This window comes from Manihot esculenta, chromosome 6 (genome assembly GCF_001659605.2).
Source record: "Manihot esculenta cultivar AM560-2 chromosome 6, M.esculenta_v8, whole genome shotgun sequence".
Classification (NCBI taxonomy): domain Eukaryota; kingdom Viridiplantae; phylum Streptophyta; class Magnoliopsida; order Malpighiales; family Euphorbiaceae; genus Manihot; species Manihot esculenta.
The window spans coordinates 19,999,469-20,026,072 of record NC_035166.2 but is presented as its reverse complement, the minus strand read 5'-3'; the positions used below and the strand labels follow the sequence as shown (position 1 = coordinate 20,026,072).

Below are 26,604 nucleotides of genomic sequence, written 5' to 3'. Positions count from 1 at the left end.
TTATTGTTGTCATTATTATTATTAATTTTCTAGTTCATGAGCAGAGGCCCTCTGCAACTTAAGAATGAAGCGTATCTATGAATTGCATCAAGTTAATGCTATGTTCTATTCACCTTGTTATCAACTTGGTTTCCTAATCAATACTAGTGTTTGTCAATTGGATAGTTTTATTTATAAATTTGTAATATTATATCTTAAAATTAGTATGAAGTATTTTATAGAATTATTTATTTTTTAAATATACATATTAAAAAATATGTTTTTACATAAATTAAGTAGTTGAATTTGAGATGTGTTTTAATAGGATTTAGAACGAGTATGTTAAACGGAAGCGCATCCAAGTATCTTAATTTCTAAACAAAACTTTTAGATGCAAATCGGTTGGATTCTGGGACAAAAAGGAAGAGCGAAGGACTGTTCTGTTGGCTGGATAGACTCCATGATTGTTGTAATTTTATTTTGAATATCTTCTTATTTTATGCGTTTTAAAGAACGATGGGCTCTTTATCATGCAAGTAGCTTCAAAGGCAGGCTGCGTCCATACGGGTCTAATGAAAATGTTTCAACTAGCAAAACAATGGTAAAGGATTCTTTCTGCGTTGAGCCCTATTTGCTCGTGTGAGTGCTGTGGTTTGCATTTGACCTTGCTGTCTTATCCGAAAGTATATCAGTTATGTATTCAGTTATCAATACATAGAAGAAAAAGATAAATTTCTGTTTGGAATAAAATTTTTTGTAAGAATTAAATTGAATTTTTTAATTTAAAATTTTTTATTATGTATAAAAATAAAATAATGAATGATTTAAAAAAAAATTATTTAATTTCTTTTTTTAAATTATTCGTGCCAAACTAGGAAAAGAAGGAAAAGAGAAGAAAAGATTTATAAACGAATTTGATCAAACAACCATTTGTGTACACAAACGTGAAACTCAATGCGTATTGATTATTTTTTTCTTTAGGCAAGTGATTAGTGAAGTATAGAAGATTAGAAGTGTTTTATTTTGTGTCTGCAGGCATAGTACATGGCTAGTTACAATCTTATTGATAGCTAATAAACTGGTCGGACTTGCTTTTATTGGAAATTATCAGTAAATAGTTCATTTTCGATAAACTTGGTAAGATTAATCCTCAATTAATCAATCTGGTTGTCCTAAACTTGATCTGGTTCGCTCGAGTTGTCTTTTTTTTATTGAAATCTAAGTTTTAGTTAAATCAAATTGGATCAAGTTCTGGTTTCTAATTAAACAGGTTAGTCCTACTAATGCAGAGTTGATTAAGATTAAGACTTGCATAATCTGATCATATTTTTACTTTTTGTACTTTTCTGCTATTCTCTTCTAGAGCAATAAAGAATTAAATACAACCCTGGGGCCATTAAGAGACCGTACCTAAACCATGTGAATACTGAATATGATTTGCTTCTGATGCGAAAGAAGCCCAAATTCGCAACATCACTAAGCCCAGTTTACAATGGCGGGCTTGTTGATTTTCCATAAGCGTCGTTCGCTAATTTTTTTTTAAATGGAAGGAAAAATTATTATTTAATTTTTTAATATAAGAAAATTTATTATTTAATTTTATAATTTAAAAAAATAATATGTTAAAATTTTAAAAATTTTACTAATTAATTCCTATTAATTTTAACTATTAAATACTGAAAAAAATTTAAAATACACTTAAATGGAGAGATTAATTAATTTATATTTTTATAAAATTAATAGATAATTAATATATTTTTTCATATTACAGAAATTATATAATAAAATATTTAATATTACTAAAGTGTTAATTAATAAATTTTTTAATATTTGAAATATATTTTAATATATTTTTTAAAATTAAAAATTAATTAAGAAATTTAGTGTTTTATAAAGATTAAATAATAAATTATTCTAAATTAAATCCACTAAATTTTAACGCCTACTGAGCTCTGTTTTAGCTGAACTTTACTTTTACTTTATGTGCTAAGAAATCATCTTTTCTGAAAAGGAAAGTTTTTTCCTTTCAGAACTGAAGAGCTATTTTTAAAGATAATAAATAATAATAATATCATTTAACTTATTTTTAGTGTTTTTATTATTTTCTTAACAGTTGGAACTATGTTAAGAAATTCAATGTAGGAAATTTTTGAATTTAATTTTTATTTTTTAGTTCATGTTAATTGAAGGTTAAATTCTATTTTTCATAATTTAATACTATTAATTATTTTTTTATCTATTAAAATAATTTTAAAAGTATTTTTAATAGAAAAAAAAAGCGTAGTGAAGATTAAAATAATAATTTCTAAGTCAAAGAAGTCAGGAAAAGGAATTTTGTGCTTTTCAGGAAAGAAACAAATAAGGCATGTAATAAGGGAAGGTTGACAGGCTACAGCCGGTTAAATAACCGGGAAAGAGGCGCGCTGAAAATCCAACTGTGTTACAACTAAGCAGAATACTCATTAGTCAGTAAAAGGGTCCCACCACATCCAACCATCAACCAACAAATGTAATAACCCACAGATCCATCGTCAAACACTCTAAGGTGCACGAAACCACGGTGGTGACTGAAGCAGGGGATTAGTAATCATGACCTGTTAGAGAAAGAAAATGGGACAAGCATCCATAAAAGCAGCCCTATTAGAAGCCCACGATGTAGTAAAATTGCTAAAAAAGAAAAGCGATACTGCCGATTTCTCATATCAAAAGCAGGCCACACTCACCAGGCTCACCCTTTATTCTCCAATGGCTCTCTCCGTCTCCATTTTAGCCACCGTCACTTCTCTCCACCTAATCGCCTTTGTCCTCGCCATCGGTGCCGAGCGGCGTCGCAGCCACGTATCTCTCTTTCTCTCTATATCTGTTTTTGTAGATTTAAAGTTCTGCTGTTTTCATAATGTTGATTGATTTCTTTTTCTTTTTTGTTACTTTGTTCTGTGGGGTTTGTGAAGGCTAAGGTGGTGCCTGATCAGTATGATGAGAGGACTTACTGTGTGTACACCACTGACGCGTCGACGGTGTATGGACTAGCGGCGTTTGGGCTGTTGTTATTAAGCCAAGCTGTGGTTAACGGCGTTACCAGATGTCTCTGTTTTGGTAAAGGGCTTTTGAGTGGGAGCTCCTCCACCACTTGTGCTATCTTCTTCTTCATCCTTTCCTGGTAAATTTACTACTCTTTAATTTTCTCAGTTCTTAATTTTGATTTTAACGAAACGTAACCTAATTAGGTAATTAGAAATAGTTGCTTAGCTGTGCGCCATGTTTAGCATCTGAAACATCTAGATTAAGATTGGGTCCCATCTCTTCTGCTCAATAATAATGCCAAAATTAACACCCTTTGTGCTCGATGTGAAGTTGTAAAGTGTTTAATTTAAAAAAAAAAATTCACATGATTAAATTATTAGTCTAAACAAAGCACAAGAAAGTGGAGGGGTGTCTTTCCTTTTGTCTTTCAATAATTAGATCCCTCCATAGTTATATGATAATTTGTTATTGCCTATTACTGGGGGATCCTAATTATTTCTCTGCCTGAATTATTTATTAAAAATTGGCAGTATTGCCTGTTATGAAGGGCAATTATTTCAGGAATCAAGAGTTTAAGGTAATCTGAATAGTAAATTTTTTGTTGCAGTTCTAATTTAGGATATGTATGATTCCTATGAATGATATTAGGGACCCCATTAGCAGATTTGAAACTTTTTGCTAGTTTATTTGAATTTTTAGTTCAAAGTATATAAATTTAATATTTAAAGAAGGAAAGAAAAAATAAATATGCCCAAGTCAAATTTTGAAGATGAATCATAACCTTTAATGTCTTCTGAAGTGTCATGGAAGAACAGCTATGCAAATCATGTAAGATTTAGAATGTCAGAGTAAAATTTTGACAAAAAATTGAAATTTTTAGGGTAAGCTTTTTGGGAGCTGAGGCATGTTTATTGGCTGGATCAGCAAGAAATGCATACCACACCAAGTACAGAGCAATCTTTGGAGGCGAGCACTTATCTTGTGCCACTCTCCGCAAAGGTGTTTTTGCTGCGGGAGCAGCTTTAACATTGGTGTCATTGGTAGGGTCGATTTTTTACTATTGGGCTCACTCTAGAGCTGATACTGGTGGATGGGAGAAGCACCAAAATGAAGGCGTTGGCATGACTGCTTCAAGCTATCCACAGCAACAGCAAGCTAGTGAATTTGAGAAAGTTTAATGTTACAATTTGATTAGATTTAGAATATCTACAATTTTGAGAACTTTAATCTTGGGAAATATGGGTGGAGAAGAAAGCGAATGGTTTTTATATATTGAGAGCTCGTGGACATAGGATGTGCTGTATAATATTTGGTGTTTTAGATCTAAATATATATAGTGTTTGTTCATATTTGTGATGTGCTTGATGCCTTACTTCCATGATTATGTTTTATAATTCGAACTTCAAAGTGTACGGACTTGCAATGCACTGTACATTGGTTTAATTAAAATGCCATAATGTGAAAATAAGCTAAACTTCTTCTTTTTGTTTTTTAAGCAATGGCTCTAGAAAAATAAAATTAGATTTCCAAGCCCATAGAATTTATAAAAGAATCTCTAGAAGCCCCATGACAAAAGAAAATACTATTATAAAAGTGGTAGAAGAATCTCTAAATCTTATTAATTTTTTAAATTATTAATGCTTTAAATTATCTTTAATTCATTAACCAATAATATTAACCTTCTGATTACCGTTTGAAATAATCCTTGAGTTGAAAATTTAATTCTATTAAAAAAATTCAATTTAAATATTTTTATGATAAATTATGTGTCAGAATACATTTGAAGATGATGTAATTCATTTAAAATTCTGTTGTCTCAATTTTACTTGGGGAATTCTCATGTTTAAAAGGTGTGTTAGAATTTTGGTTCTTTTAGTTTAAAAAAGTTATTTTGATTAATTTTAAATTATAACGAATGAATCATTTCCAACATGTCTGCAAATACTATCATTGTTTAGCATGTAATTTTTATAAGTATAATTATAAAAAACTTCTAAAAGGAAGTTGAAGTTGAACAAGAGAAGCTCACGCAGAAGCCACACAGAGGACCACCATGACTCGGTGACCACTCCCGACACCTCATCAACAGTGATCAACAACAGAGCTTAAACCAACCAGCAAGGACATGAGTCCTAGCCTAGCAGTTGGGGAATGGGGAGCCACAAGTGGCAGCAAACTTGTTGGCATTGGGAGAGTTAACAAGCTTTTGGAGGTTGGGGTCCTTCATGTACTGGCAAAGACAAGGCCTCTGCTTCTTTAACTTGCTGCAACATATTACATATGGGCGATGGTGGGCTTGAAGATGTCATTGCACTTGCGCATGGGCTTAACTCAAGAGGGTTACAATTCACTACCAGTGCCAGAGACCCCTGCAGGATCTCCCCAAGTAACACGCCAAACACCACCAAAGAGGCTACACTACTTGCCATTCTCATTTTCACCAGCAACACTGGAGGAGAATCTGTTTCTGTATATTGGAAATTTTTGAATGGTATTGTGCAGCTTTGGAAGAACCCTTTTCCCAATTTATAGAACATAGTAGGCAATTGAAGGAGTTTGTGGATTCTTAATTGAAAAGTTTGAAATATTAATAAGTTTTTTTTTTTAGGTTTATTGGAAAAAAAATTTAAATCGTTTATCATTTTTCATATTTATATTTTAATTTTAAAATCTTAAACAATAAAATCAATCTTTTCATATTTATCTGAATTTTAACTATCTAGCTTAATTAATTTTAATAAAAAGATTTTTAATTCAGTACAATTATTCCTTAAAATACTTAGTGAATAAAAAAAATTAAAACGTTTATGTTAATTCATACTTATATATAAAATTTTAAAATTTGAATAATAAAATTAATTTTTTTATTTTTATTTCAATTATAATAAAGAGAAATAAATTGAACGTGAAAAGTTATTAAAAAAATTATAATATAGTTCTTAAAGTTTTATTGGACTAATAAAATAGTTCTTAAAATATATATTTTTATTTCAATAATGTCTTTTTTGTTAATTCTGTTATTTACTTTTTTATTCTTATTTTTATACACGTATTGTTAGTTTAATAAAAACTTAAAATATAATCATCGAGTGTTGGAATGAGTGGTTCGGTACTCTTCTCTCTTAGGTAAGGTTTCAAATGTTCCATCCTTATGAATAAAGCAAATATTCACTAGAAATACTTTTTTTTTTATTCTTTAGTGGATACACTCGGTGTGAATATCAATCAATAAATTAATATAGATTATCAGTTTAATTGTTAATAAAATATTTTAATATATATCATTTATTTGTGATAAATTTTTATTTAATATTATATATATTTAGAGGTTTAGTTTTGTCACGTAAAATTTAAAGTTTTAGATATAAATATGATTTAATGTAAACGTTTGAATTTTTTTATTTAAGAGAAATAAGTTTAACCGGTATGAATATAAAATTTAAATTAAAGTATTATATATTTATTAATATAAAAGTTTAAGAATTATATTATAAATTGCTATTAATTTTTTAGACTTAATTTAGTAATTTTAATTATAATTGTGATAAATTAAGAAAGATTTAGTTTTATTATGTAAAATTTAAAGTTTTAAATATAAACATAAATTAAAATAAACGTTTAAATTTTTTTTATTTAATAAATTTTTTAAGAAATAATTTTATGTGGTACGTGTGAATTATAAATTTTTTAGTAAAAGTTGATTAAGGTTAATGATTAAAATTGAGGTAAATGTAAAATAATTAATTTTATTTATTTAAAATTTTAAAATTAAAATATAAATGTGAAAAGTTATAAAAGTTCAAATTTTTTTTTTAAAATTATCGTATATCTGAAACTCACAATCTCCAACGGCTAGTAAAGTTTACCATTTCAATTAATGTTGCTAGAAGCACTAATATCACATTTTCTTTTATCTTTATCACAAAATTAAGGGTCGCTTTGTTTTGTTATTTTTTTTTCTTTGGCTTTATTATTGATCAATTTAGTAGATTGAGGACCTACATGCATGAAATTTTTTTTATAAAGTACGTTTGTATAGTATCAATCAAATAACTTTTTTTTCTCTAATAAATTTTAATTTGTAAAATCATTGGATTGTAATGAATATATATTTTAATGTTCTCCGTAAACAGTTCATGATCTATGATTTCTCAGATTTTTTCCACAGCAGTTATGAATTCTATACTGCTCTTGTCAAGCTATGAACTTGGAATTCTAAATCTATAAATAACAAAGCTTTGCTTATGAGTGAAACTCTTTTTTAACTAAACACCTAGACATACAACAATATAAATGTGAAAGTTAATGTTAGAAATATTACTTTTTTTTTTTTTCATAGGAAAATGACTGGTCTGATTTTAGACGGCTTATTGATAACTTTAAAATTCTTTTCTTGCAACTATCCAATTATATTTTATCTTGAGTATCTAGATAAGCTAACACGGCGACGTAATGTTATTGCTTTTTTTTTTCTTCTCCATTTTCTCCAATTAAAAATTTAAATTTGTTAATAATATAAAATATCAAGCATTACAAATAATCTTAGGATAAATAAGGTCCACTGCTATAGATTATATATTAAATAATATTGCTAATATTGATGAAAAGATCCTTTTATTTGGAATTGATTTTGATAAAAGAAATTGATTTTCGGGGGACAGAAAATCATAAAATTTCTATCCCAAGCTTCCTTGTTCCTTGCAAGGTGGATGAATCCTAAAACTAATGTGATGAGCAAACCTGTAAGCCATGCAAAAGCCATACCTTTCTTCATTGTGATGAGTTGCTTAGATACCAAGCATAGAACCCCCAAATTAACTCTTTATATAGCTACTAGATCACAGCCTTACACAGTACCAGCCATTCAAACATAGCCTCTGACTCATCATGCCGAGGTGGGGGATCTATGATTCTGATTCTGATTCTGATGACGACCAGCCTGCTCCACCACCTTCGAGAAAATTGTTCGGCCACCGGAGATCTCTGCATGCCGTCCTTGGAAGAGGGCGTGGTAATTGTCTTCGTCCTCTTTTTCTTTTTATTTTGATTCTATTTGGGTGGCCAAACTCATTAATAATTGCTTAACAAAATGTGGATGCAGTTGCTGACATACTGCTGTGGAAGAACAAGTATTTATCAGCAGGGATTCTAATTGGTTTCACGGTTGTATGGTTTCTCATTGAAGTTGTGGAGTATCATGTTGTTACTCTTCTTTGCCATTTGCTCATGCTTTTTATGGCCATTCTCTTCATTTGGTCTAACGCTGCTGGATTCATCAAAAGGTAATAACAAACGAATGTAATTTTTTAGGAAAAAAAATTGCTTTTTGGTCCTTTTAATATAGGGGAATACATTAATTAGTCCCTAAAAATATATTAAAATATATATTTTTTTAAATAAGAATAAATTTTGCCTTAGCACTTTCTTATGTGCTCCTGATCTTGATGCCTAATAAGTAATCTCTCTGTTTAACTTCAGAAATCCTCCTGATATCGATGACATAGAGTTGGCAGAAACCACACTGAGATTCCTCTTTCAGCAAATCAACCAATTTTTATCAAAATTATACTATATTTCAAGTGGGAAAGATCCAAAAACTTTCTTTGTGGTATGCAAATCTCTTCTTCATTTTAAATCATTTTTCTGAATTCTAATCGTACATTCCTAACCACTTCATTTTCAGACCATAGCTTGTCTCTGGATATTGTCAGCTTTTGGGTCTTTATGCAGCACTCTGACTCTTTTATATATTGGTAAGAGCCTGTGGCTTTTTTATTTTTATTTTTTTGCTTTCATTTGTTTACAAATTATCTATTTTCCATGTCTGAGAACTAGATTAAATGGATTTATGATTGTTTATTTGTTGGACGAAGTGTTTCTGTGCTTGGCAACATTGCCAGCTTTGTATGAGCGACATGAAGAGAAGGTAGATCATTATGCTGGAAGAAGCAGCCAAGAAATGAAGAACCTGTTTGAAAATTTTAATAAAAGAGTTCTTGACAAGATCCCAAGAGGACCAACAAAAGACAAAAAGTTGGCGTAAAATTGGAATTTCTTGACCTGGAAATGGCTTTCAGATTGCAGAAAATTTTCTCCGGGGACCTGACCTCAGCTTGGAAATTGAAGCTTTGTATAGCATAAGTTGTGAAAATATCATAAACAAGACATTCTTAATAATTACAAATAAAAGCGATAAATATATATCCTGCAATATGGAAAGTGTATCTAAAAAGCTTATAAGCGACGCATTGCTTCCCTTCAACATACCTTCAATTCAAAAAATTCTAATATCATATTAAATTTAAATTATTTTTAATTCTTTCAAAAAATAATTAAGAAGGAGAAATCCCTAAAATTCTTATAAAGCACATTACATTTATTTTTAAGATAACGGGATTCAATAATATTAAATAAAGATATGTTAGAAAATTATTATTATTTTATTTATTTACCTTTCTTTTCTCCTGTCTTCCCTGCTTAGTTCTTTTCTTTATCCTATATCTTCCCTTCCTCTTCCTCTGCTCTGTTTTTTGGATTTTGGTCACAACAAAAATCCCACGGTGGAAGGTAATTTAACCCAAAATCTCCCTGGCAGTGTAAGAAAAATACGCCTTTCGAATCAAATATTTCAAAAAAAAAAATTTATTTTAATTATTTTTTATTAAGTTTTTTATTTAAAATAGTTTTTTATTTGAAATATTAATGAAAAATATTTCTCAATCAAAAGGGAGAGAGAAAAAAAAAAAGAGTGTCCAACAATTGCCATCATTCCTAACTACCATTAAATCCACGTCAACAGACATGCGACGTGCTTCTCTAGGCCTGATCCAAATGTTAAATTAATATCAAAATGAATCGAGTGAATAATAATCAATTGAATTTTTTTTTTTATTAAAAACAAAAGGCAGCCTTTATTTTCCTTTAATTAATTAGCAACATATGTCAACAAAGACAGCCTCAAAATGGATAGGGTTTGAGAAGGGAGGGATTGGTAGTTAGCATTTTCTTTTTATTTATTTTTTTCCCCCTTTCCATAAAAGTCAATGCAAATCAAACAATCCTTTGATCTCTGTTATTGGCTATCAACACTCAAAAACAACTCCCGGCTTCTCCTATCAAGAGAAAGACAGAGATTGGATATGGTGAGGGAATTGAAAGGAAGAAGCGGCGGCGGAGGAGAAGGGTTGAGCAGTGAAGCTTTACTCTTATGGTGGGGAGCAATAATCACTCTATCCATCATTACAGCTCTCATTTTCTCCTGCGCAGGAGGTGCTTCCAAGGATAAAGCCTCTGCTACGCATACTGATAAATATGGTTCTACATGCGCAGGTGGGTGCGGTGGAGCTTGCGGTGCCTGAGCTCATCTTCTCCACTCCATGTGAACAAATTCAGTTGTGGTATATCAATATAACAGTAGAAATTTCTCTTTTGGACATTTTGTAAGAGAATTTCATGTGGAGATACTAGGTTGTTAATGCAACAGTCAGTTGCATATGTCCGAATTAAGTCGAGAGTTTGTTTTGGATTTAGATCTTTAGATTAAGATTGTACATGTTCCATCGTATGTAGTTGCATTTGTTATCAGTGTATTCAGGTCGAAACTAAGATTTCTTATCTCAAGAAGCTCTCTCTTTCGCCAGAAGAATCAGAATTTTGCTCTTCTTCTGCTTTACTCTACTCACCGACATTTTATTTAGAGTAGTATAAGCGTAGTCCGTGGAATTTACCAAAAAAATTGATTTTGTTAATAAAATAAATATCCTATTAAATTTATTGTTAGTCAACCATTAAGGATTAAATTATTACGACTATTAAAATTAATAAGATTAAACAGTTATATAAAATGAAATTTCAAAGATTAAATTTTAATTTGATTCAAAAAAAAAGATTAAATTTTAATGATTTAATGTTGTTAATTGAAGAACTATTTTATTAATATAATGAAATTGTAAGGACAAATTGTTTTTTTATTTTAAAAATATGGACTAAATTATGAGTTTTGTTAAAGTTCAAGAATTATATTGTAAATTATTTTTATATTTATATAATCTCATTTCAGAGATATGGGGAAAATATGTTCGAAATTAGGCTTTGAATGATGCAGCTTTCATGGAGACACTTATTGAAATGGTTTCAAGACTAAAGAGAGGAATTTTCTCTCCTAACTTGGCTGCTAGTTCTTTTTTGCCGGCTGCCTTTTGCCATAAACATTGGTCATTTCGCTGCTCCATCAGGGTGGGACAACTATTATCTTCTATTATAACTGCAGAATTCTCTCTCCCATTTGGAGTGGGTGTATATATTTTTTGAAATATTTGTGTGTGGATCAGATTTTACGGTGAAAAATTCACAAGAGATCCCATTATGATCATCTCTCGTAGCTTTTATCTCTTCTAGTTTGGCCGGTGGCCGTTTTGTCTTGCACGGTTGAAGCTTTTGGCGATTGTTATGGCGCTAACTAGAATCAATTGCCATGTTGGAAGCAAAAGGTTATCAACTTTTCTGTGTCTTGGCAACTCTTGGGAAGCATTCTATCTGCTGATGGCTAGAATTGTAAAGGAGCTATATCGCACCATTTGTGGGCTCCAAATCTAACTCATCACTATGGTGTTGCATTTTTGCTTTGGTTGATGCCTTTTAACTGTACCAACATCCTGGGGAAGATCTTAGTGTAGGCGTTCATATTTGTAGTGATTACAAAGAATAGAATATAGTTTCAAAAATACTTTGCCTTCTGAATAGATTGTGGCTACTCCAACGTTAGCGTCTTATAATTTTTGCTATATTTTTTAATCGTCTTATAATGTATTGCTATGCAGGAAAAAAAAAAAAAAGAGAGAGGATTACCCCTTCTTCAAAAACTAGAGGGCAGATGACGCTGAGAGGATAAGGAATCTATGGGTTTTGAGAATCATCCTATTAGAGCACATTACAACCAATTAACGACGTTTCGAGGCTTATTTTTATTGAGAAAAGAGGGAATGAAAATGAAGAGGATAAAATCGTCAAATCGTATAATTTAGCGGGGTAATAGAATGAAATTAACAGTCCATGGATCGCAAATAGCAATCCCATAAAAGAAAATTGACATTCCTGTACATGTGGAAGATGTTTGAATTCCATCGCAACCGCAATATTTGACCTGACTATAAAACCAAAGGTCTTTTTTTAGATTCACTCGAATGACTCCAGTCATACAAACCAGATACCATCGTAATTGCCAAAATGTGCAAAGATAAAGACAGTTCACTGGAATAATCGATCTTATTTTCATTGTAGACTACCAAGATTTTGGTCCGACTCGCCTAAATCTGTATACACAGGTGTTTAACATGCAGAAGACGTGTGGAGGATAATATTGGCTGATGTGTTTAGATGCACATTTATTTTCTTCATCAGCATTACAACAACCTTACATTAGGTAAATGTTGCAGCATGTTGAACTCACATCCCACTCCTCTTTCTAATCTCAGTGGACGAAATATCCATGCGGAACTGTTCAGCTGGTATTGAGACAAACATGTCTTTTAACACCTCTGGAATGTCAAAGTCTTCAAGAACCTTGAGAAAGGCAAGGAAAAAAAAAAACACATACAAATTTTCAAATGAATATAAAATAGACAATCATTAGATATTCATAAATTTCCAATAAGAGGGCAAACCTTAAAAACCCCATCTACATTACGACTGCCAACAAGGAATGTGCATCCTGTATTCTTGCATCCAACGAGTATCTCTAGCATCTTTCCATAGTTTCCATCATAGTACTTCGGCTGGAAAAGTAGTAGGAACAAGTAGTTAACATAAGTCCATCTTACGCAAAAAAGGAAAACATGTAATAAACGAAGGCATAACTCCATGCTGCCATATTAAGAAGCCGAATATAAATATTATTACATCATACGGCTGAAGCATGTTGTTAAAATATAATATCCGGCTAAACTCCGGTGTAGGAATTTTAACTTTCCGACGGAATCTCCATTGGAATTCGAAATCTCGAATCTGAAAATTTTAGAAGGGTAAAATGAGTTTTTATAAAATAAATTTAAAGTGTTTTAAGATGTGTTAAAAAAAAAAATCAAATCCTCAAGGTTAAGCTGCCAAATCTCTTATGTTCGGCCGCTGAACATAAGCTGATAAATCCATCTATATAAGGGTCTCAACTTGATTTTCAGAGAAATTATTCTTTCTTTTTTCGGGCAGAAGTAAGTCTAAGGCCCTTTGGTGATTTTGCTTGAGTTTTCTTCAAATCCTTTATAAATTCATTAGTTTTACCTTTTATTTTGAAGAATCGAATTTTGATTTTCGAGTTTTACCTTTTGAGATCTTCGGAACTCTTCCCTTCTCCGAAATCTCTTCATTGTTGTTGTAGTTGTGTGTCTTTCAAGAGGTAAGTTGTCTTTCTCGAAACTCTTTGATTTTGGGCCAAAAGTGAGTTATGTGTGTGGATTAAATTGTTGAAATGAGAATGCATGCAAGATCTATGTCTTTTTCCCCATTTTGTTTGAATCTTATATGCTGATGTACTATAAATGCTTGCATGTTGTTTTTGGGGAGTCTTCTAGTTGCTTAGAGGCTCTTAAATTGTTTTGGTGTGCTTTTAGGCTGTTGTATGTAAGTTTGAAAATGTTTGGAGGGCTGTAGGTTAATGCAAAATCGGGTTCTGCCTTGCAGAAGAACCCAAATTCGGCCACCAAACCTGTCTATGAAGACTACCTTTTGGCCATTGTCTTTTCTATAAGGGGACTTTAGGCCGTTGAACCTGCTACCAAAAGTCTCCTGTCTAACCATTTTCAGCTCGTTTTCCTGCACGTACTCTTATAGGTTTTTAGGGGTTTTGTAAGATAGTTTTAAGTGTTGTAAAAGTTATATTTGATCTCTCATTTAAGTCCATTTGTGTAGGATTGGACTTAGGAAACTGTAAAAACTTGCAGTGAAATAACTATTTCAAAGTTAGACGTGCGTCAGTCGAAGGTGAGTAGAACTAAACTGAACTATTATTTAAACAAATCGAACGTTTTAAGTATGTCCATGCATCACAAATGCCATGTATATATAATTAGGTTGTTTTGCATTAGAATTCACAAATATGATGCATTGCACAGTTAATTATTGCTGTGGATGGATGTCCCTCGATCATTCTATGATCTGTTATGATAGATATGGAACAACAGGGCTTACCCATCCTACGCTGCTAGCACTATGTAAGGGAAAGACCAGGATTGCCCATTTTATGCCCCTAACACTATGGATATGTTATGTTATATTTAAGAAGAAGTTCTAAAGAGCACCTGTTGTGAACCGGACACTGTTAGGATTATGGAGGTTACTAATGACAAATCCATCTTGATGTGAATTGTCTGTGTTTTGACGCATTCGTACGAACATATGTTTTATTAAACTGCTTTTGTTTATATTTCTGCTCATTAGGCTCTTATAGCTTATCATTTTTCCCTAACTCTAGGTTTGGTTTGCACGACCAAAGTTAGTTCGGGAGGCCAGCAGTGTTGTGTGGTATAGTTTTGTTGTAATAGTATAGCTATGGACATATAATTCTTTTTGTGGATTAGAATTATACTTTGTCCGAATTTTTTTTTATAATCCCTTATTTATGATCTTTTATGTAAAAGTTTTAAAGTACAAGTTATATTTAAACCAAGCTTGAGACATGTAATGTTGATCGTACTGGACCATTTGATGAGGGCTCTAATATGTGTTTTATGTTTTTCAGTTATGATACATGCACATATCAAGTTTTGATTAATAAAATGAAAATGTTTTGTATGCTTGTGTAATCATATGGGATTATAACTCCAGCGACCTTAAGTCGTTTTGATCACTAGTACTGGTAGCGGTTCGATTTCCGGGTCGTTAAACAAAATAATTGAAGTTTGTTTCAGTTAGTTGAAGGAGCTGAGCTGTCAACTTCACACATATCTTGAGCTGTTGGGGCAGTTATTTTCCTTTGCTTATTGTGTTTATACCTTCATGTACCCGCCTTGCTGATCAATGAGAAAATTCCATTTTTCTTGATTCTTTATTTCCTCATTTTTCCTCTAGTTTTTTTCTGAGCAATTGTTACTCCTCCATGGTTGTTGCTCAAGCAACTGACTTCCATGAAGAGTCAAATACAAGAACAAAACTTTGTTCTAAACCACCTATCTAGTCATATATTAGGAGCAGATATGGTAATACGCTTCCCATCATTATTTACAGTAAAAGCAGCAGTCAGTCCCTTCTATGACTGCAGTCTTCTGCCTCACCATACAGGGAAACAGATATTCAACAAACTAATCATACATTAAAAACAATCAATTGCAAACACTGAATCACTGAAGTCCATTTTTAACCTTTCCAGAAAGAGAATTAAATCCAAACATGCATACAATAGTAAATAAAGTTCTAGAACATTATGGACTCTGATGTGTATAACCAACTTCAGGATGTATATAGTGCATATTTGATTTAGAGAAATCAGATGACATACATTAATCAGCCTTGCTGCTGTGTCTGCACCAATTACAAAAGCACTGCCAGGGAAAAGCTCAGCTTTCTTATAAAAAAAAGGCTGATTGGAAATAATCACGGTCTTCCCTGTCATCAAGGAGTAAACAAATCAAATAATTCTCTAACAAACAGACAGCTACTAAAATTACAATTTAGTTTGACTCAAGCCATATCTCAGTTGTCAGATGAAATTTGAAGTTAAAGATAATGCAATATTCTGAAGGATGAGTTTTGAAATAATATCAACATCAAAACCAACACAAACAAAATTCTATTAAAGGATTAAAGGAAATTTTGCACGCTGTTAAATAGCATGCAATCCAATAAAATAGATAAGCTCATATGAGGAGTAAACAATTCCATATGTTTAGATGTTTTCAAGAAGCACAGTTCAAACAATAGCTTAAACAATACTTTTAGGACAATTTTTATTTCAGCTACATAAATATAGGTCACAAGTAGGCAACTCATGATCAAAAGCTACATGGCTATGTCAATTATAATTATAATATGTTCAAACTGGCACGTAGAAGTTTATAATGCTTTTAACTCAATATTGTCCTCTAAGCATTTAATTGATCCAATCCAGTACCTCCATGCAAAAATGCACCCATCCATCCCCATATCATTCATAACTGAAATTCATGAACCTTCCAGATTAGATGTCATATGAAAAACTGTATCAACCACCCTGACATATGCCATGTAGGACTGGCCAAAGGACGGTTTCAGGCCTGGACCAGTGGCTCTGGTTCAAGGTTTAGGGGAGTGGAACTGGCCCTAGAGGATTCCCCTGGCTCCAGTTCAGATCCGGTTATAGTTTTGATCCAAATTCCAATCCAATGGTTGAAAATTTTTTTCAAACTTTTTATAAAGGAAAAATTAGTTTGTGATGCTGAAAATAACATAGATATTGAGCCTCACCAGCTATTTCAAATTGCTTGACACGATCTTTGATTTGTGATACTGATAATGGAGGTTTGTCAGCATTGACTGCTGAGATCTCAAAGCATGGATACCCATTGCCACAAATGCTACATAAAAAGTAAGTTGTCAAGTAAAGGAAGTGACTACAATAATCTTGAACCACAGTGTTTGAAAGAAACCTTGTAGCAACTTCCAAGAGCTTGAGGTGGCCTTCATGCAAGGGATTGAAAGAACCAGGAAGTATTATCTTTCTCTCTTCATTCGATGTATATGTCACTGAAAAACAACTATTTTACAATAAATAATGGACATAAGTCAGCATAATTGGGATTTATTCAACCAAAGACTAAACCATACCACTGGAAAATGGATAAACCTTAAAGCATATTTGCCCATTTATAAGCTGTTCCAATTCTTCATCTTCAGTAAATTGTTTTTCAAAATCATCAGACACATCAGATTCAGTCAAATGAGAAACAAAAGTTGCCTGGACTTTGCATGCATTTGCAATGGCCTGTAACAAACAAATATTTCCAACAGGGGGAAAAAACAAAAACAAAACATAACCAAGGAAATGAAACAAATTTTTATACACAATCAAGCATGATGTAATGTTCAGAGACATAAAGGGAAACAAGTGAAAGCACTGAGTTGGCAGCAAATAGCTATCACATCAAGTCATCTAGTATGTGATCTTGGGAGTTCTATCAACTCCATATGAGCAATATAAAAATAAAGGACGCAAATACATTTTTTTATCAAGGCATATGCAATTAATTCTGTCTAAGTCTTACAAACCTTAAGTACAAGATGACTTGAAATGGTATCTTCTTGCTCTCTAGTTCGCAAACCCTAGAGAAATCAGTAAACAAGTATTCATTAACAAATGCAACGCAAAAGGCCAAGTCTTTTTAAATAGAAAAAAGAGGAGACCAAAAAAAAAGGAAGGAGGCCACCTATTATTACCTTTGACAAGGTAACGGTAGATACCCAAAGTCGGTCAGATGTTCTTGTTGACAAGTAAAATCTATAAACAGCAGTGAAATGACATTATGGATTTAAGAATGCTAGAAGTAACCCAAAGACGCTGTAAAATTACATGTATAAGTGTAAAGTTACAATGAAACAATGGAGTTACCACATGTCACTTGGAAAAAATTTACCATCATAAATACATTAAATGAGGCCAAAGGAAACCACATTAAAGTCTCAAGTGAAAAGATAACTATGGAGGAAAATTAAAGCTGATCTTCTAAAAAAAATTGAATTTCCATTCATTTGTAAAGGGAACATTTTGCATAGGAATGTGTATATACATAAATACATAAATAACATCCATACATACATACACAGTACCTGTGATCACCAAGTTTGGCCCGTGTGCTAGCTAGAGAACCAGTAAAACCCACACCAAGAACTGGAGAACCTATTCAACGGATACATAAATGCCAAACTAAATTAAAATGTTTATTAAACCATTCCAACTTCAGAAAAAATGACTAGTGCTTCTGTAAATCCAGATATGTGGACAAGCTAGCTACTGTAGTATACATCAAAATCATATCCTTGCAAAGGTTACGAACCTTCATTCTGCCAGCAACATAACCAAATTGATTTAGTAGTTTGTTAACAATGTGAAACAAATGCAAACAAAATATAAAGTGATGATTGTTTTTGTTAAATTTAAATGCTTATGCAAAACGTCACCAACATTCTTATGCTATTGAAATCATTTGATTGAATATTACTAAGTAAGTTCTATAAACTTCGTGGATTTTCAAATTTCACGCTAAAACAACAGAGAAAAGATATTCAAAATTCATAAAACCAATAATTCTATTCCACAACAATTCATTCTGCAGCAATATTTAATGCACTTTAGCAGTGAGTGGCGGCCCAAGACATTGAACATTTCACTAACAGCAGCTTAGAAACCAATAAGAGAATCGAAAGAGCTTCGCATCATCATCCAAGGAAAAACAGAGAGAGACTGATATTAGTTTGTGATTTAATTACCAGGACTTGAGAGCTTCAGGGCGCGATTGTAAGCCAATAAAGCCATTTCCTCTGCTGTTTGCCGGCTACAATAATGTGTAGGAATCTGAAGGGAAAAAAAAAAAAAGCAACAAATGCAAAAAGCACAGAATCAAAGATTAAGCAAGCAATTTTATGTTAATTAGAAAAGGAAGTCAGAGAACCTTGCCAAGTAATTGAATCATGGACATTCTGGAGTAGGGTACCACAGCTTCAAGCACTGTATTTGTAGCACCAGGCACTGACATCAACAAGCCCAGCGCCTAGAAGCAAGATGTAATCACTTAGATGAGTTGAATTCTCATGATAATCACTTCTTAATGAAGGTAACATTAGAGAGAGAAAAAGACCTGAGAGGCGCCGCCGGAGAGATGGAGGACGACCTGAGTGGGGGTCGAATGTACGGCTTCAACTAGTGATCGTATCCAAGCGTCCATCATAGTCCTCTCCTGGATGATCAAATTCAGTCTGATTTTAAAATTTTCCCATCCACTGGTACAAATTAAAATTTTAAATTTAGTATCAGTTTGTTCAAACTTTAGAAATTTTTACATTTACAATTAAAATTTTAAATTTTAGATAAAAAATCTTAATTTTTAAATTTATTATATTATAATTAATTTTTAAATTAATTTTAATTATATTTAAATTAATTTACATAATATTTTAAGACGTGTTATTATTTTTACTATATAAAATAATTTTATTAATTTAAATTAAATTTTATTTAAAATTTAAAATTTTAATTATTTAAAATTTTTAATTAAAATTTTTATTTAAATATAAGAGAATTAAATATTTTAATTATATAATTTAAAATTTTTATATAATTAAGAGTTTAAAATTTTAATTAAAGTTTAATTTTAATTAATTATAAATAATAATAAATTAATTTAAATTTAATTAAAATTAATTTAAAAATTATTATAATTATAATAAATTTAAAAATTAAAATTTTTTATTTAAAATTAAAAATTAAAAATTTTGATTATAAATATGAAAAATCATAAAATTATTATTTTTTAAATTAACATACCTTAATTATTGTCGAAAAGGTTGTGGTAATTTTATCCAATAATAATAATAATGGAAATAATAAATTATATAATAATAATATTTAAGAAATGTCTAATTATTAAGAAATGAAATTTTATATAATTTTAAAAATAACTTTGATTTCAAACTTTTAATTGTTCAATTGAACTTTTAAAGTTATATTAATTACAGGATATTATCAATTTATCATGAAATGGCAGAATTTTTTTAAATATAAAAAATTAATAAGGGGAATTTTTTAATTTTTATATGTAGATTTCTATACTTTTATAAGAATTTAAAAAACTTTTTCAAATAAAATTATATTAAAAATTTCCAATAAATTATTATCTCATCTTCAATTTTTTAGCGAGAAAATAGCAAGTAGCATTGGCCGGCAAATAGGACTAGGAGGCTTTCAGGTTTTCTCTCCATCTTTTTGTTGTATAATTTTGCTTGTTTTATTTTTCGTTATGATTTGTTGTTGTGTTTGAATTTTACCTTATAGATTTATTAATTTTTTATTCTTTTGTTTATGAGTTTTACTACCTTTAGTATTCGGAGTTTATTTGAAAAATACCTTCATGTAATGATTTTGATAATTTGAGACCACATCCACTATGTTCGATAATTTCTTGACGAGCTCTATTACGTCCTTTTTCTTACTGTAGTTATAGCGATCGTTCTATAGGAGATTTAGACTTTTTTTAACTGGCGAAAAGTCGATCATAATTAGATTTAGTTCTGATTAACGGTTGACTATTCATTTGTTCTTTCTGTCATTAGCTTAAGTGTTTTGTCCCTATACCTGTGTGCGATTTTATTATTTTAAGACATGCATAAGGATTTTCTTACTTTTTTTTCATTGATCTCTTCCTCTTTTCCTTCTCAAGTTGCAGTCGAGGCAATAGTTGTAGATTGAATGGCAGTACATTACCTCTTCGTGATTTGAACAACATTGTTGGATTATTTTTTAATTTAGTTTGCATATTTTCTGAATTGGATTGGCTTTTCTATTAGGTTGGATTGATTTTTTAACCGTTAAGTTTATATCCCTCTTGATTTATCAAAATTTTTAATTCACTTATTACATGTTAAAAAAAATTATCATTAATAACTCTTTATTTTTTCTCTAATAATCTTTTACTCACTTAAATTTCTTCACTCTAAATTGATAAAATAACAAAAATGGATGTGCCATTTTGTATAGCTTAATATGATTCTTGATTTAATTATTAAATAAGATTCAAAATTGTGTCATAACGATAAAATAAATTCAATACAATTCCTATAATTTTAGTTTTTTTTTTATTTCAATTATTTATAATTTAATTTTTCTTTTCATTTGATTTTAGAAATAAAATCAATCATGTCGTCATCACTGCAATAAGATGAATCAAGTTCGGTCTATAAAGGAACTTCATTTAATTGGGTTGTGTAATATGTTCTATGAAATTCTTGCTAAATTCCCACTTTCCATTATAGGCACAATCATTCACCAAGAGCAAAATGCTTTCATGAGGGATGCTCAACTTGAAAAATATTCTAATCAATTATATATGGGGCAGTAATTTTGAAATTGCTGTAATGTTAAATATTAATAAGACATATAAATGCGTCGTCGAATGATCTTACTTTTAACATATATTTTTTATTTTGATTATTATTCCCTCCTTCAGTATTTTTGGTATTATAAAAAAAAAATTAAAGTGAATTCTTTCAAAATTATATATGATTAAATTAAAAAAAAAATTCTTCTATTAAACTGATAAGAAAAAATTGAATTTAATTTTCGTAAAATTTTTTATTCCAATCAAAAAGCATGAGAAATGAATTTCCAAATCATGAAATGTGCTCATACTGTGTCTCATTACCTACTCAGCATTGTTGGATCATAATGCCTGCCAACCGTTCATTCAATAGCTAGTGTGGCATTGACAAAATACTATTCAAAATGAAATCTTACGAGTTATTTCTAGGCATATGAAATCCGTAAGACGTACTGTACTACACATGTAAGAGACTGTTTGTTTGGGTGGGCGTTTGTGCTCCTTTCATGTTAGCGTATGGGACTTGCATGTTTCAACTATTTCATAAGATCCACATGTAACCATCAGAAGTTGAAGAAAGCATTCACATCAAACTAACCAAATCTTGGTTTTATTCCGTGACTGCAAGTATGCTAATATGGTTGAGTAGATTGTGTAGGGTTCAGCCATTGCGCCAGTTCCATAATCACCAGAAGCCAGCTTTTTTGTGATAGGTGGAATGAGAGATATTCCTAGATCATCAAGTGACACGATATGCTTTTCCGTGAAAGAATTGGTCCACATCAAGGTGTTCATGGCTGGCGCAACAAAGATGGGCTTGCTGTAATCCCATGCTCTGACAATGCAGGTCAGCAGATTGTCACACAATCCCCCAGCAATCTGCATTGACACACATGTTAAAGTAGGATACAGAATAATAAAACGTAATTACAAGTAGCAGTTATATAGTACTTATTACCTTACCAAGTGTGTTTGCTGATAACGGGGCTATAACCATGACATCAGCCCACCGCCGCAGCTCAATGTGAAGGATGCTATCTCCAATTCTATTCCAACTGGACCATTCATCCTCATCAGTGTAGATAAAAACATCCCTAGGAAGTGAGGTTCTATCGATGAAATGTAAAGAATTCCTTGTAGCCACAGCTTTTATTTCCGCCCAACCATAAAAACAATTGCAGAGAATTCCAAATTTTGTGGCAGCTACACTTCCACTAGCAGCAAGTAAAATCCTGGGTCTCCTAGGAGCGGCATTTACCTGAACTGACTCCCTTCCTGTGGGTGCTGGTCTTGAGCATGCCATAATCTGTCCAACCAATGAAAGGAGGAGTAATAAGAAAAAAAAAACATCTCGTGAACAGAGGCAGATACGGGATTGAAAGAGGTGCAGGGCCAAAATTTAAATTATCATATGATTATTATAATTAATGAAAATTTATAATTGCACTAAATCAAATAATAATCAACATTCGTTTTGAAGTCACACGATCAACATAACCATAGAAAGTAAAATAATAAGAATAAAAGTCACTATTATATACAAATGAATAAATATCCGATTTTCTTCTTTTACCAACCATTGACAGAGAGTAGTTTATTACACTTTGAAATTCTGTTTATTCTCTTTTTTTTATATATTTTTATTTTTTATTTATAAAGCATTCTAAAGTTTATAATATTTTTTATTATTATTATTTTCATTTTTTTAAAATAATTTTCAGCCTAGCAATCTCAAACTCCATAAATTTATTATCATTCTTCTAATTATTGTGAATTTTATTACTAATAAATTCAACCCCATTAAAACACTAAAATAATTCAATTTTTCTCTCATTTTTCATCAACCAAATACTAAATTTTAACCTTAAAATCTGCTAAAGTATCGTTAAAGAAACATAAATGTTATTAATATTATAGATAATATTCTATATGTTAGATAAATAATAAAACCAAAAAATATATTGAAAATTTAAATTGGTGAAAAAAGCTTTTAATGTTCTTAGTAGAAATAATAAAGTCATAGAATATAAGAATTATAAATAAAAACTATTTTATTTATACATTGACAATGTAAGTTAACATAATTTATTTAGAAACTTAATTATTAAAGTTTCAACTTTCAAAAGCACTTTCTGTTTCTATTCGAAGCTAGATTGACTTCAAAGTACGTGTCACGGCCAAGAGAACACGTTATTAATTTCTGCAAAGCAAGAGGATTTTGCTTGCCAAAAGAACAGAAGAAGAAAATACTCACGAAAAACTTGCAATAAATTAAATCAATAACTTTAAGTGCATTTACCTTCAAATAAGGACGTACTTTTTATTTAAGAAAAAAAATCCAGCAGATAAACTAAAAGAAACAAAAATAGCTTGATGTCAGTTCTGAATTACATGAACACTAAGAATATGAAATGATTTAAACTGAAAAATGCAGGAAAACAAGAAAGGGTTTAATGACAACATTAAAGAACCGGCATTGGTACCATATATAGGACGCCAGAGTTTCAACGTCTAGTAGTAGCCGGAGGTTGAGGATGCCGGATTATGGTGAATCAAGAAGTAACCAGGTAGAGAAAGGAAAGAGGTGGGAAATAAATCGTGAATCTTGAAAGATTTTATTCAAAATTCAGGGGCCCAGGGCCTCCTTCAATTTTCTTTCTTACAAGCTATAAGCTTTGTCCAAAACGGCCTAGTTTTGGGGTGAACCGGGTTCTAGTGGCTTGGCTGATTCTCTAGATACTGGATTTGATCGGGTTACTAATAAGCCCAAATGCAGTTTTTTAAAGAACCGCTTTAAAAATTAAAAGCACTTCACATAAAAAAAGGTTCTTCCAGCCAACCATAACTAGACATCTGCATTCAGCAGCTTCTTTATGAGCCAAGAAGCGAACTCCCCTACTTTTCAGAGAGAGATGATCAAACAGGTGGTAGGCGGAGGAAGCCAACAATTCCTATCGCCTTTCACATATATATCGATTATGCTACGTTAAAAATGAAAATTATCTTACCCTGTCAGATGAAGTCTTGTAGAGATATCCACTATAAACCCACCTCCTATTGAAATCGATTACAAACAAATATGTTTCTTTCCGTTTTATCAAAAGAAACAAATGGACAAAAAACACATAAAACAAAACAGAGAAAACCAAGAAAAGAAAAGACTCAGTTATCCATTGCAAAATTCGAAAATGGAGCAACGATCAATAGGTCTAAAGTTGTAGAAATGACCAAGAAGCCAGCACGCATACCTTACGGATGAAATGACGAGGACGCTCAGTCACCACCCGTACTCTTAGCGAGTCTTGCGTTCTCAAAGAAAGCGTTGAAAGTGTTCTGAGTGATAATTGTGGTTCCTGATGTTAAATCGGTGCATGAGCAGCCTGGAAAATTATCCGATTGTGGAATGGCAAAGGTAAATGTATACGTATGGGTCGGTTAAAACAAATTTTTCCTTTTCCTCAATCTCAAATCAATTAATTATCGTGCGAAAGTTCGTGGTAATTTTGTCCACAACAATTTTTTTTCCACATAATAATAATTATAATTACAATATTTAAAAAATGTCTACTCATTAAAAAAATAACTTTTATTATAAAAATATTTCATTACTAAAAAACTCCTTATTCTATAATTTTTATCCATTATTCTTTTTTAATTATTTTAACATTATTATCAACTTTTTTATATTATAATAATATATAAATTAATTATTATAATTCTATTTAAATTTATCTTATTTTCTCTCAAAATATTTTTTAGTATTTAATAAAATTTAATATTTTAAAATAAATATAATTAAAAAATTAATAAAAAAAATCTATTTTAATATATGTAAAAAAATAAAATATACAAAAATAATGCGATGGATGGAGTATATTTTATGATAATTTAATACTCATGAACTTATCTTTACCATAAGTAAATTTTAATTAAATTTTGAGAATTTATGGATTTATCATCTCAACCTCCCGTCTCTGGCAGGGCATAAGTTCGATCTGGAATGAGTTCCGAAGAAGCATATCTTGATCGTTAGGAGATGGCACCATCATTAGATTCTGGGCTGACTCTTGGATGCCTGAAGATGTCCCTCTGATTGAATGGACTGGTTGTTCCATACCTGAACACATGCTTAAGGAACCAATATCCTTCTATGTGAGTTCCAAAGGCCTATGGCATTAGAGTAAATTTGAAGGCTTACTTTCTCTAAGTAAGTTTGTCCAGCATCAGCCCACCTTCGGCCTCGGCAGAAGCTGATAGCCCTATTTAGTGTGGCACGAGTTTAGTAAGTTTACTATTGAGTCTACCTATTCCTCAATTGCTAACATGTCCTTGGCAGGTTCTACTGCTGACTGGAAGCTTGTCTGGAAATGGAGAGGGCCTCAGCGGGTGCGGAATTTCCTCTGGCTGTCTATGCACCATAAAATTCTAACTAATAGTGAGTGCCTGAGGAGACATCTCTGCTCCTCAGTGACCTGTGACGTTTGCAAAGACAACATGGAAACGCCTCTCCACACGCTCTGGGATTGCCCAACTGCTGCTCACGTCCGGAAACAAATCATTCCTGGAGAGAAGGGGAGGAACTTCTTTGCGCACAGTTCTACCCAAAGTTGGCTAAACTGGAATTTTCGTACTACTACGAGCTTTCAACATGATATCGATTGACTCTTACTGTTTGGCTGGGTGGTTTGGAGGATCTAGAAACTATGGAATGACATGGTGTTTGGAAACGATACCATGAGGAAAATTTTTTTTATTCCTCTGGTTGTTAACGAAGCTAGAGAATTCATAACCTTGGTGGGGCATATTCCTGGTGCTTCTTTTGCCCTCTATTTGATAGCAAGCTAGCGTCAACACTGTGTATGAAATTTACAATTTACGAACGGATTTTATTTTACAAACTGATTTAAAATCTGATAGTAATAATAACATATTTACGATCGGATTTCAAATCTATTAATAAATTTTAATGTAAAAAATTTTATATAAAAATTTATCAATATATTTGAAATCCGTTGATAATCTATTAGTATTATTAATAAATTTCAAAATTCGTTTATAATTTATAAATTTATAAATTTATAAAATAAATAGTATTAAAATATACTAACGGACTTAAAATTCATTAGTAAATCCGTTGATAATTCACTAACGGGTTTTAATCCGTTAATAAATTTAAAAAAGTGTTTAAATTATTAATAGATTTAGAATTCGTTAGCAGTGTGTTCAAAAAATTACTAACGGACTATAAATCCGTTAGTAATGTGTTCAAAAAATATTAACGAATTTAAAAATCCGTTATTAAATTTTATCATTAGTGAGAAAAAAATGTTAAATTTATAAACGGATGTCATCCGTTAATAAATCCGTTTATAAATTTAAATTGACATTACGCGTAAAATTTTGGCGTTCATTTTTTAAAAATCAACATTTTTTTATTATCAACGGAATTATTAATGGATTTGAAATTTATTAGTAATTCTTGGAGAGAAAAAAGTCTGCTTTTATTTTCAAAATTTAGTAACGGATTCAAATCCATTACTAAATCCGT

At 31.1% G+C, this 26,604-nt stretch overlaps 4 protein-coding genes across 4 annotated transcripts; 2 read left to right on the top strand and 2 right to left on the bottom strand.

Moving 5' to 3' along the window:
• Positions 1 to 2,630: 2,630 nt before the first annotated feature.
• On the top strand, positions 2,631 to 4,350 carry LOC110616679. The gene is made up of 3 exons (XM_021759131.2): positions 2,631 to 2,817; positions 2,931 to 3,139; positions 3,884 to 4,350. Exons 1-3 carry the CDS (start codon positions 2,725 to 2,727, stop codon positions 4,179 to 4,181), a joined length of 600 nt encoding a protein of 199 aa, XP_021614823.2. The 5' UTR covers positions 2,631 to 2,724; the 3' UTR covers positions 4,182 to 4,350.
• A 3,497-nt stretch (positions 4,351 to 7,847) lies between these two features.
• On the top strand, positions 7,848 to 10,675 carry LOC110618095 (reticulon-like protein B14). The gene is made up of 5 exons (XM_021761141.2): positions 7,848 to 8,014; positions 8,105 to 8,285; positions 8,482 to 8,611; positions 8,687 to 8,756; positions 8,877 to 10,675. Exons 1-5 carry the CDS (start codon positions 7,891 to 7,893, stop codon positions 9,044 to 9,046), a joined length of 675 nt encoding a protein of 224 aa, XP_021616833.1. The 5' UTR covers positions 7,848 to 7,890; the 3' UTR covers positions 9,047 to 10,675.
• Positions 10,676 to 12,198: 1,523 nt separating this feature from the next.
• On the bottom strand, positions 12,199 to 18,978 carry LOC110616638. Its single transcript, XM_021759071.2, has 12 exons — positions 18,822 to 18,978; positions 18,636 to 18,734; positions 18,454 to 18,538; positions 17,794 to 17,863; positions 17,404 to 17,464; positions 17,236 to 17,289; positions 16,795 to 16,951; positions 16,617 to 16,713; positions 16,435 to 16,544; positions 15,491 to 15,597; positions 12,666 to 12,776; positions 12,199 to 12,564 (listed from the first exon to the last, which is right to left on the bottom strand). Exons 1-12 carry the CDS (start codon positions 18,909 to 18,911, stop codon positions 12,448 to 12,450), a joined length of 1,158 nt encoding a protein of 385 aa, XP_021614763.1. The 5' UTR covers positions 18,912 to 18,978; the 3' UTR covers positions 12,199 to 12,447.
• A 2,385-nt stretch (positions 18,979 to 21,363) lies between these two features.
• On the bottom strand, positions 21,364 to 24,481 carry LOC110616463 (probable phosphopantothenoylcysteine decarboxylase). Its single transcript, XM_021758822.2, has 3 exons — positions 24,305 to 24,481; positions 22,015 to 22,362; positions 21,364 to 21,935 (listed from the first exon to the last, which is right to left on the bottom strand). The coding sequence occupies exons 2-3, from the start codon at positions 22,357 to 22,359 to the stop codon at positions 21,645 to 21,647; spliced, it is 636 nt and encodes a 211-aa protein (XP_021614514.1). The 5' UTR covers positions 22,360 to 22,362; positions 24,305 to 24,481; the 3' UTR covers positions 21,364 to 21,644.
• Positions 24,482 to 26,604: the final 2,123 nt, after the last annotated feature.

Bases quoted from the DNA above. Each gene is read 5' to 3' on its own strand.
- LOC110616638 (XM_021759071.2), bottom strand. From the start codon at position 18,911: ATGATGGACGCTTGGATACGATCACTAGTTGAAGCCGTACATTCGACC. The intron at 17,864-18,453 runs GTAATTAAATCA...TCCGTTGAATAG, and splicing joins CCTGAAGCTCTCAAGTCCTG to GTTCTCCAGTTCTTGGTGTG. The intron at 17,465-17,793 runs GTACTGTGTATG...TGCTGTTTATAG, and splicing joins GCCAAACTTGGTGATCACAG to ATTTTACTTGTCAACAAGAA.
- LOC110616679 (XM_021759131.2), top strand. From the start codon at position 2,725: ATGGCTCTCTCCGTCTCCATTTTAGCCACCGTCACTTCTCTCCACCTA. The intron at 2,818-2,930 runs GTATCTCTCTTT...GGGTTTGTGAAG, and splicing joins CCGAGCGGCGTCGCAGCCAC to GCTAAGGTGGTGCCTGATCA. The intron at 3,140-3,883 runs GTAAATTTACTA...TGAAATTTTTAG, and splicing joins TTCTTCTTCATCCTTTCCTG to GGTAAGCTTTTTGGGAGCTG.
- LOC110618095 (XM_021761141.2), top strand. From the start codon at position 7,891: ATGCCGAGGTGGGGGATCTATGATTCTGATTCTGATTCTGATGACGAC. The intron at 8,015-8,104 runs GTAATTGTCTTC...ATGTGGATGCAG, and splicing joins CGTCCTTGGAAGAGGGCGTG to TTGCTGACATACTGCTGTGG. The intron at 8,286-8,481 runs GTAATAACAAAC...GTTTAACTTCAG, and splicing joins GCTGCTGGATTCATCAAAAG to AAATCCTCCTGATATCGATG.
- LOC110616463 (XM_021758822.2), bottom strand. From the start codon at position 22,359: ATGGCATGCTCAAGACCAGCACCCACAGGAAGGGAGTCAGTTCAGGTA. The intron at 21,936-22,014 runs GTAATAAGTACT...GTGTCAATGCAG, and splicing joins CAGCAAACACACTTGGTAAG to ATTGCTGGGGGATTGTGTGA.